The sequence below is a fragment of the Schistocerca serialis genome, chromosome 6, assembly GCF_023864345.2.
Source record: "Schistocerca serialis cubense isolate TAMUIC-IGC-003099 chromosome 6, iqSchSeri2.2, whole genome shotgun sequence".
NCBI classification, from domain to species: Eukaryota; Metazoa; Arthropoda; class Insecta; order Orthoptera; family Acrididae; genus Schistocerca; species Schistocerca serialis.
In genome coordinates this window covers 328909633-328921140 of record NC_064643.1, presented here as the reverse complement: position 1 = coordinate 328921140, position 11508 = coordinate 328909633, and the positions used below count along the sequence as shown (strand labels likewise).

The 11508-nt window shown below is 36.1% G+C and overlaps 1 protein-coding gene across 1 annotated transcript; it reads right to left on the bottom strand.

The window, feature by feature from the left end:
- Positions 1–8527: 8527 nt before the first annotated feature.
- LOC126484510 (uncharacterized) lies at positions 8528–11232 on the bottom strand. The gene has a single exon (XM_050108047.1). The coding sequence runs from the start codon at positions 11084–11086 to the stop codon at positions 9533–9535; it is 1554 nt and encodes a 517-aa protein (XP_049964004.1). The 5' UTR covers positions 11087–11232; the 3' UTR covers positions 8528–9532.
- Between the last annotated feature and the right edge of the window lie 276 nt (positions 11233–11508).

The window sequence follows — 11508 nt, the reverse complement described above, 5'->3', positions numbered from 1 at the left end:
TATGAAAATCACAATCTACACAGGCAGGGTGGATGTCATTAATGGCAATTTTTTTTTTTTTTTTTCCAAATTAAATTTTATATGCCAAGTCATCTAATACCTTTGTAAGGTCAAAAATCAGAAAAAAGGGTTTTAAAGGGTTTTTTGTACTGCTAAAAATTTTTGATAAAAATATGAGTGATTTTATCTGTAATTATAATTGGTTTTCTCATTTTTTATAGTTGGGCGTTACTATTACACATTTTGCTAGAGTTGATTACTGACTAGTTACTAAGACAGCTCAAATTGGAGTGGCGAGTGGGTGTGGAAATTTAGTTTATATCAGTAATACTTTGACACGAAAGCAATTCTAACCAGCACCTACCCTTGCTTCCACTCTTAGGAATCTGTCATCAAATTTTTGTGTGTGCTATTTTCGAAACTTCCAATAATTCTACTGATCATTTATTCTTTATCATTCAACATCTTTGACACAGTGCATACTTTTATGTCCAATGACTGAGGAATTGTACTTTACTGATGGTAATAAGGTTTCCACTCTTGACAAGCAAAACATGTAAATATAGACCTAGCACACTCCTAGTCCTTTCTTGAGAAAGTAGGCAACATTAAAACACACGCACATTTGATACAGAATGACTTGCTAATTGCCTTTTACAAGGGGAAGGTCTCAGAGACAGCCAATCCATTCAGCATATGATTGGTAAGTCACTTTTTTACCACCTAAAATAAAGGACTCTTTAAATACTTTGACTCACTATCCTCCCATTTTTGAGAAAACTGCCCCTAAAGAGTATGATGTGTAGTTGACTCAAAATTGATGGGATCACCAGATAATTGAAGAACTGAGAAGTTTTCACCATTATATATGGGTCAACAAACATTTATTTTCTGGGAAATTGAGGAAAGTGACTTTTAAAACTGCTTCTTATGTACCCATAAGGTTAACATCCATCAACAAAAACAGTGCTGGCCAAGTAACCAGGGTAGCTGGCTGGGTAAAAGAAAGCAAGTGACAATTTCTACATGGATTCTGTAGTTTTTTAAAAAAATTATTTTTAACATGTATTTCCTCCATATTGGAAATGGTGGTAACAGGATAGTTAATAAGAAACAAATCAATAAGGAATACTAACCAAATACGTAAAAAAAAATTCAAAGCACTTTGGCGAGTTAAGAATTAAAATTTTAATCATTGTATGAAAACAACTTCAAGGAGGACTGCTCCAAATTTGTAACAAAGGATCACAAATAACTTTATGTTGATGCTTTATGATAGCAAATCTCTTCTGGAAAACGACACGTTCAGGGGGGAAGGGGAGGGAGGGGGGGGGGGGGGGAGGGGGTTGTGCACCATTGAGCAGATGCAATAACTATCCAAAGCTTCATTCAGCTTTCAGCATCAATTTTTCAAGCAATGTTATGTTATGCACAATATGCCACAAAATTAATTCCCAAAAAAGAAATAGAGTAGGATGTAAACCAAGCTTGTTTCCACCAAATCTTGGGAAGAAACAATGCAGTTGCTCCAAGATTGCATTATTAGATCAGTGGCACAAATAAATTTGCTTTGATCATTTATGTGATAAGTACTACCCATCTTGCTAACTGAAAGGATGTGAGGATACTTAACAGAGTGAGTAGCAGAGAGACTGTAAAATGACAAGATTAAAATTTCAATTCTTTACTCATTCAAGTTCTTTGAGAAATTTATTTACATATCTTGTTACTTTCTCTTCTATTCCCCCCCAAATTTTGATACATGGACAATATATGTGGGGGCAGGGGGGGGGGGGACTGTAGAATGCATGTAGGAATCAAATCAAATCAAATATATGCCCTCCACTCCCCAGCCTTGGTAGTTCTGCCAGCAGTGCTTTCCTTGATGATTGACAGATGTTAACATTATGGGTACAGTGGTGGCAGTTGTAAAATCTTCTTTTCTTGATTTCTCAGGGGGAAAAAAAAAGGCATTAGCGTACATCATTCATGATAGTGAAAAATGCTCAGTTTTCAAGTATCTATTGATCCCAACAATTTTGAGTCAACTACACACCATGAACTTTAACAGTGATTTTCTCAAGAACGGGGAACAGTGAGCCAAAAATACCTCAGGTCCTTCATTTTAAGTGGTCATAAGCAACCTGCCAAACATGAGTCAAATCAGATGGTTGCGTGTAAGCCCTTTCTTCCTGTCGATCTGGATTTTGCAGAGGATGCTCTAAAGAGATAGAAGTATGTGATTAACAAATGAAGTCCTGCCTGACTGAACAACAAAAACAAGTCTGTTGGCATATTTTGTGGCTCTTCCAACACCTTTTCTTGTGTGGACTTTAAAGTTAGGCTTGGGACACTAAATATTATGGCACTTGGGGAATGAATACAGTGTTAAAGGAAGAATAGGCTAACAACAACAAATAGCACCACAGAAACAAACCTAAACTCAGAATGAACACCAAACAGTCTCACAAGGTACAGCATTGCACTCCTACTCCTGCTCTATATAAACAAGTTTCCAATTTACAGCCTAGTATCTGCAGATCACACAAGGCTACTAATTAAGGGTCCAAATTTAACAAAAAGCACAGATGCATATTATTATTTTTTAATTAACATATCTATAATTGCTTGACATCACAATCATGAGTTTTGATTTCAGAAATGCAATTTTTGGCAAATAAATATAATCTCCTAGTACCAGCAGCAGGCATTGATAGTCATACTCTAAAAGAAAGTGTGTAAAGTTCCTTGGAGGTCAGGCATAAATGGATAACAAACTGAAATGAAAACAAGACAGAAACAATCAAGAAGATAAGTTTGGCATGGCTTGCTCTTTGGAGTAGCCCTCACATCGTTGACCAGGTTGCTGTTTTATTTTGCATACGTCTCCTTCCTGTTTGGTGGAATTATCTTCTAAATCAATGTAATTAAAGTATTTATTCAGCAATAGTGAATAATATTTATAAAGAGGGTAACTAAATGTCTTGCAGGAGTGTTTAAATGATAAGATTGCAGCCATTCAACTGTATGGTGTTTTTACTATTTCCACAGTCATGATTTTGGCTTTTGAGCCATTATCCAGGAAAACTGGGAAAGCTTACAGAAGCTTTTCCCAAGATCTTTAAGTTCTTACTATCATGTGTGATATATTTATGCCTTACAGCATTTGCTCTCAATTCTAAAAATCACTTTCAGTTTATATTTTATATAGACAGTAACAACATAGGAAACAAATATAATTTTCATGCACACTTTATCTCACTGCCTAAAATTCGAAGTGTGGTTCCATAACCCTGTGCTGATTAATCCTATACATACAATGCCTTCCTTTGTCCAGATATCCAAACAGAATGGTCACACTCCTCACTCATAACACAACAGTCTTAACCATAGAGGCAGCAGCCATCAAGCAGGCTCTCCTGTCTATCAAACCACTGGACTGAATAAGTCACTGTAGTTTTATTCAAGCTACAAGCACACTGTAAGCTCTCGATGCCACAGGAATGCAGAGAGTGTTCATCTTTTAAGCATAATGCAGAAGGTAACTGAGCTGAAGCAGTACGAAGCTTTGGTAAACGTTCTTCGTTTTCCGTCACACCAGAGTCCTGAGCAGAACAGGTGCCCAAATGGACAGCCTTACAAAGGGCAGAATGCACAAGCATTTACTTATCCCTAAAAAAAATGGAGGGTGTACAACATGTGGAAAGATGAGCATAGATCAATATTATAGCACAGAGGCAACCATTACTATAATGCACAACCTGAACACCCAGAAGACAGTGGTTTGGAAAATGGATCTATAGTACAAAATATTTAAATTAATTATAAGGATACTTCCTCAGTCACATACACAGGACAGGCAACAGATACTCACCATTGTTTCCATGTGATGTAACATCACAAAGTGGTTAAACACACCGATTGTTATGAGGTTATTAGAGGCTGCAGCACAGCCTCGCTCACACCTGACTGTGTGTCCACTGGCCTGGCAATGAAACATCCATCACTATTTGTGTGATAGTCAATACATTATACCACAATTTATTACACTGAGAGGGATACTGCATCGGGAAACAGACTAAGGAAATTTAAGCACCAATGTCCCACTAATATCACCACTATTCCCACAACAGAAAATGCAACCCGCACAATAAACAAGGACTTAAGGGATTGTGCCTGCACATACAACTAAGTATTTATTTTCATACATAAATTCTGTAACAAACCACAGTCTATCAAGTGATAGTGCCATGTTTGTATGAAGCTTAATATTTACCTTTTGGAAGCCTCCATGTACTAAATTACGTTGAAGCACCACACTTTGACAAATTAATATACCTGTACATTCTATACCATCTTCCCCCCCAAAAACATTTTTAAAAAAATTAATTTGTGCCCATTAACATTTGTTGCAATTTATCAGCTACTACACATACTATGTATGCACTTACTTCAATTTATTTAAATCATCAGATGTACTATTGATGTAATTTGGTATTCACATGCATTTACTACATTGAACTCCAATAATTCTTCAAAGAGGTCACACCTGACAAAACGAGAAACTGAAAATACCTGTACATTCCAAAGAAAATTTTTAAAAATATTATCAGGACACAAAAGGCTTGCCTTGTTGGTGCAGCCATCTTTCTCCTAATCTCACCATCTTTACCACTTTAATGTAATTTCTGCAGATCGTTCAATTGAAAACACTTCCTATAACGAATGTTTTTGGCCTGAATTATATTTTTTTTTTTACCCCCCAGGGTTTTCCTTTCTAATGTGTTTTTGTGAAGCCATTATGTAGATTCTGGTACCTATTTCATTTAGTTTTCCTTCTTTGTATCATGCCTATCGACATCTTTTCTCTTAATTTCTTTTAGGATTTGTTGATTATATTTTCTTTCAGTCCATGTTTTCATGGCTCTTCTCTATATCCAAATCTCTACTGCTTTTTCCACTCTTCATAGCCATAGCTTAAAATGCTTCAAAGTGCCTTAGTGAATTTGTGTCTTTTTTTCTATATTGAGATGGTTGGTTGTTAATAAATTACTCTTCTTTCAGAAAGCCTTTTTAGTTACTGCAATTCCATTATACTTCTATTGTCATGTGTGATTATGCTTCTCAAGCAGTAAAACAAATTTCTTTATTTCCTATCTTAAAGTTTGCCCTTGCTTGTCTGTTCAATTTATCCATCACCTTAGCGTACAGAATGCCTATGTCTTGGCTACTTTATTAAAACTGCAGCCATCATCAGATCTAATGATTACAGCAGTGACATACAGGCAAGGAGTCGGTGATACACTGATGGCTGCCAAGCCAAAATTAGAATCCAACTTTAATGAAGTAGCATATGGTAAATAAACTGACACACAATCTGCTCCAATACAATGGTCACTGGCTTCCTCTGCAGATCCAAACTGCCTCACTTCATTTCATTATCCATCACCATTATTTTTGTCTTTATTATAGTTAGTTTGTAGCTGACCAAAGCATGAGAAAAAATTTTCAACATATAGTTCATGTCCTTACCAGAATCTACTGCGATCATATAATACAAAGTATTTGTTTACCCTGTGTTAAATTTGCTGCCTTAATAAATTGATTGCCATGATACTGCCAGTGGCCACAGCAGAACCTTACGCCAGACACCATGGGTCCACCAGCAGCTACAGCAGAGCCTCCCTCCTGATAAGGGCTGGTAATGAAATAAGCATGCAGCAGTCAGCATGTTAATAACTAATTAGAAATGTTTACGTTGTTTAGAGAGAAGAGTCCCATTATCTGACGCACAGGAATATTCAATGTAAACATGTTCATATTCTTATTCGTAGCCAGACTTATTTTATGTGCGACATCAATGAAGTTATGTAAAAAGTAAAGGAAACAGCAAGATAAAACTGTACACGAGGGTACCGATTGCTGAAAAAAAAAAAAATTTCCAATGACAAAATAATGTATAATGCAGCAAACAAAAGCATGGCTGTGTGGGATGTTGTAAAACAAGAACCTAGAAAAGCAGGTATAGGTATAACATTCACATCAAAGATGAGGATAAAATAATAGAAAATCCCCAGAAATTAGCAAATTATGTAAACAATTATTTCTCTAGTATTTCAGAGAAGCTACAGCAAAATCTTCCTAAAACACATGTAGCACCCGCAATGATTTACACAGCTAGCACAATGGTGATGTTTCCCATTACAGAGCTTGAAGTATATATTTAAAAAAGTAAGTAAGTCTGCAGGAGTAGATGAGGTTCATATCTGTTCTGAAGATTTGCATAGATAGTGTATGAGCCCCATTTAAAAAAAATAGTCCTATGGTTTAGGTGTTTTCCTAGAGTAAAGCATGAACGAGTGGTGGCCTTACTAAAGAAAGGTAATACAGAAATCACTGCAAACTACACGCCAGATGCAATGCAGTCTTCATTCTCAAAAATAGTTCAAGCAATCGTGAATGACAGGACAGCTATTATTCTCTATATACATAAATGATTTGACAGACAGGATGGGCAGCAATCTGTGGTTGGTTGCTGATGATGCTGTGATGTACAATAAAGCGTCCAAGATGAGTGGCTGTAGGACGATACAGGACGGCTTGAACCAAATTTCTAGTTGTTGAGATGAATGGCAGCTAGTTAATGCAGATGAACAGGCAAAACAAACCCGTAATGTTCAGATACAGTATTTGTGGTGCCCTGCTTCACACAGTCACATCGTTTAAATATCTGAACATAACATTGCAAAGCAATACAAAACTGAACAAGCATGCGAGATCTGTGGTAGGAAAGGTGAATAGTCGACCCAGTTTTTGGGAGAATTCTAGGAAAGTGTGGTTCATCTGTAAAAAGATGACTGTACATAGGATGCTAAGGCGACCTGTTCTTGAGTACTGCTCGAGTGTTTGGCATCCATACAAGATTGGATTAAAGGACAACACTGAAGGAGATGCTTCAGGAACTCAAATGGGAATCCCTGGACTGAAGGCGATGTTCTTTTTGAGGAACACTATTGAGAAAAATTTAGAGAATTAGCATTTGAAGCTGACTGCAGAATGATTCTGTTGCCTCTGACATACAATGCATGTGAGGACCACGAAGATAAGGTGTAAGAAATTAGGTCTCATACAGAGGCACATAGACAGTCGTTTCTCCCTCCTTTATAATCAGGAAAGGAAATGATTGGTACTGTTACAGGGTATACTACACAACACCTCTTTTACGAAGCACAGTTTGTTTTCAGAAGTTGGAGAAGAACAATGTAGGCCATTGCAAAGTTCACGGAAGAGGTACTTGAAGCACTGGATAGGGACGATTGTGTTACAGACTTCTTTAAAGCTTTTGACACTTGACCATAAAATACTATTGTGCAAAATAGAAGTGCAGGCTGTAAAGGAACAGCAAATAAATGGTGTCAGCCTTACTTGGTAAACAGCGTGGAAAGGGGGAAGGTTGTTCACATATCTGCTGATGATGAATTTTTAGTGAAACAATTGCTAGACTAGAAACATACAAAATAGGAGATCCTCTGTATACTGTATAGGGTCCAATGCTGTTCTTCCAGATAGTGTACGCCATGGAGAAAGAGTTCTCTCTGTCAACGACAGCAATATAGTAGTCAGTGATCCATCAGAACTCCTGTTAGATTAAGTAAATGAAATCCTCAATGTCATTTACAATTGGGCAGTATGTAATACATTAACATCGAACATAAAGAAAATGAACAGTATGTACTTTAGTATAAAGATGCCAAGCAATTCTTACTTTCAGCAGAGATGATAAATTTATACACTGATAGCAAACACACTATTTGATGCAGAGCTTACTACCTTGCAATTATTTATTGGTCCACTGACTTCTTCACACTGATATGCTTTACAACATATCAAAATTTTTAAAATGAATTTCTATGATTAAATAGGTACACATTTGTAGGTACTTTACACTGAGCAAAATTTCGTACAGGTACATTTGTGATGCACAGCTTCCTTATAAATACTTAAGGAAATCTCAACTATAAACATTTATTCATACTGTGTTAATTAAAATGCTGTTAAAGTTAGTCTTATTATTTTTTTACAAAACTAAATAAATACTCCAAGAGGAAACCTCAGAACACTGTAAAAGCCACACTAAGCTGTTGTCTGGCTTTAGATTGTGGAATTTACTACCACATTCCAGCCTTAACTGATACTGCCAGAAATAATTTATCTGTATTGCACCACCTGTTTTGACTAATGATGCGACTAAAAATAGCAGCCATATGCCACCCACCAAAATCTAATAATTGTAACCTGCAGAACAAAGAGTTTTAGTTATTTTCCATAACACTGCATTCATTGGCTTTAACAACTCATGTCGCCTTCTGGCTTAACACACTACTTCTCTGCTTCTGTTATCAGCACACTGAAATCCATGAGATGATTATAGTGTATTTAATTTGGTCCAGGCAAAACTGATTCCTTGTGAGTTAGTGATTTGCACAATCATAAACCCAATATACCTAGGATGACATCAATACAGGCATTTTGATGTTAAAAAATTCTAGATTTATTTATATAACACAATTTTTGTAATAAAATTTACCTAAAAGTACTTTTCCATGAGTGATTTTAAAATTAAAAAGAGCAAGTAAATGAGCTTTTACTTATTGGCTGTACTAACAATGGAAACTTGATGGCAAAGCAGCACCATTAAGCTTCTATTCAGACAGAACCAGTGTTTCACAAATTTAAGAGTAAAGCGATTGACATCCTTACATCGTCTACTTAAAGACTAATGAGATCAATGTCTAACCGAACTGAATATAGTTAATGAAGAATATAAGAAAACAAAACAAGTTTACACAGTTATATGATATCATTATCATGAAACACAGTGTGTTACTGGAACACAGACTGCAGAAAAACTATTCCAAAATTATCTGTGAACAAAAAATGAAAGTAGTTAAATAAAAAATGGTAATTGAAATCAATGCACTATCTGCAGAATTAAAGAAATGGTGATTCATAGAAGATCTTATCTCTTCGAGATGAGCAATAAACTAATGTTTTAATGATTTCATTGTTAGTGCCATTAAAATTGCTAGATGATTTTATCAGCACAAAAGGAAATGCAAATTACACAACACACATGAAAATATAGATAAGTACTTATAAGCATTTGTTACACAATATGCTCTGTCAAATGCAACCAGTTGTGTCTAACCATTTACCAAAGTACATGATTTTTAAAAAAATCAACAATAAATGCAAAAATTTCAATACACATTTGTGAAATTCTATTTGCAACAGGTCTAAAACACTACAAAACCTCAGTTTCTTACACCCTAAAAAAATCTTAGAAACAAAGCAGGGTAAGGCACTGGAATGAGTCAGTTGCCACTGTGCAAACGGCAATTACTTAGTCCTTCATAAAAACAATAATGAAATTCTCAAATTCCAATCTTCAGTTACTGCTTAACTTTCATTTGTCCACATCAATAACCTACATTTTAAAAAATGTTCAATTAGAAGGCTACAGGCAATGAAATTACTTAATTTTCATGAATCTGTATACAATTATCACATCTAAATTTCTGGCAGTAATCCAGTCTCTCAATTCCTTAACCTGTGTACGAGTAACATTCCATACCAACAAATTTCCCAACACTTTCAGTTTTGGACAGTGTATCATAATACTCTCAACAGTTTCCATCGACAACATAACAGCAGAATAATTGCAGTTACTGCCAGGAATCGCTATAAATATTTTTTCCAATGATCCAGTGTTTATCTCCATCAGTATGGAATCAAACCAAGTATCTGCCACTGACACACTTCTAAAAATCAGCTGCAGAGATTTCAAGCCCCAACTACATCTCAAAATATATACCAACACCTCTGCTGGTAAAAAGCACTCCGAATCCTCAGTTTCCCCAATTCTCACATACAAAGACTCTAGATGGGTGTACACTATTCTTTGTGAAACAGGAGCAACCCACTCAGGGTTGCATAATAGTTCATTACATTTGATCCATAACTCTTTTAAGTTTGGGCAGTTGTCACCTATAGTGACAAACAGTTCTACTGCAAATAAATTGCATATTATTGTTAGAGCACTCAATTGATGGCCATACTGTGTCAGGAAGTTTACTGTCCCTTCACCAGGAGACAGCGGCCTACCAATATTATAGACGAATTCTACAGCTGTCAATGATGGAAGTTTTTTTAAATGTGCAACATCAAAATCAGTTACCCTGACTTTGAGATTTCTCAAGTTGGGGCATAAAATCTGACAAATTCTAACAATCTTCTGGTCGAACTGTAGTTTTTGTGCTGGTCGGCAGACACCCAAATTATTTATATGCGTTATTTTTAGTCCATCCTCCAACAAGCGTGAACCATTCGTCATACACTTATTGTACAGAAGTATCAGCGAAGTGCACAGTTCTCTGAAATCGACTATTCGTAACTTTTTTAGATGTTCCAGTGCGAGAGTAACACCTTTTTCAGTAACAGAGCTTTCGAACACGTATAATTCTTCGAGATGTTTACAGCCTGTACTATCAGAGAACCCAGGTATTAAACACTTTAATCCCTCATCTGTAACGTGATTACAACATCTAAAGTTTAAAGACTTCAGATGAGGGCAATTACAGCCTATGTTCCATAGCACTTCATCATCACAAACTGGAAGTGTGAATTCATTCTTGTGAGTTGAAAACGACAACTGCACTAAATTGCGCAATGACGGAATCAAACCTGCTATAGTATACTGAAAACCATGTCGTACTTCATCTGAAACGTATCCAAGCTTGACAAGCGTCCGGCAGTCCAACACTTGCAACTGTGGTACGGCCACAGCTTTCAGTAAAAGTTCGGCAGCGCCTCCTTCTGTTACAGTTTTAAGTCGCGAGAATTCTTCTATCACACCAGATACGACGGAATCTATTAAAGATGCCGGTATACATGATAAAATAGAATTGATTCGGTTCGAAATTTCGAATGTGAACTGGTTTCTACTTCGCCAAGGTAATGTCAAGAAATCAACAATTACTTTTTGACTGAGTGCGAAAAGTGTTTCTGGGTCCCTGGCAGAAGGCATCACAAGAGCAGTATTTTTAAAACACACTCAAAAATTTATAACATCCGTCAGATCGTAAATAATCCACAAGAAGTTTCGTCTCTTCATAACCTTTTGCTACGACGGAAAACTCGCACGCCCCTTGAACTATTTGTATATCTATAGCAGACGCCATCCAGCGAACTTCAGCAGAAAGATATCACGTACTGTCTCGGTAACAGCCATAGTCTAACTAGACTGTGATAGTCACTTATTTAAAATTTATCACGAAGTAACTTTCTTGTCATCACATTTTAGTTATTATGCTTAAAGACCATGCTCCCCTCAATTATCTTCAGTTTTACAAGGAATAGAGTTACTAATTTTTGATATTGTAGTTTAAATAAGCATGTTGGTTTCTTTTCCAATTTAAAAGATACCTCAATACGTAAAATCATATTTAA

What these genes read in the sequence shown, in the direction of transcription:
- LOC126484510 (XM_050108047.1), bottom strand. Translation starts at nt 11,086, where the DNA reads ATGCCTTCTGCCAGGGACCCAGAAACACTTTTCGCACTCAGTCAAAAA.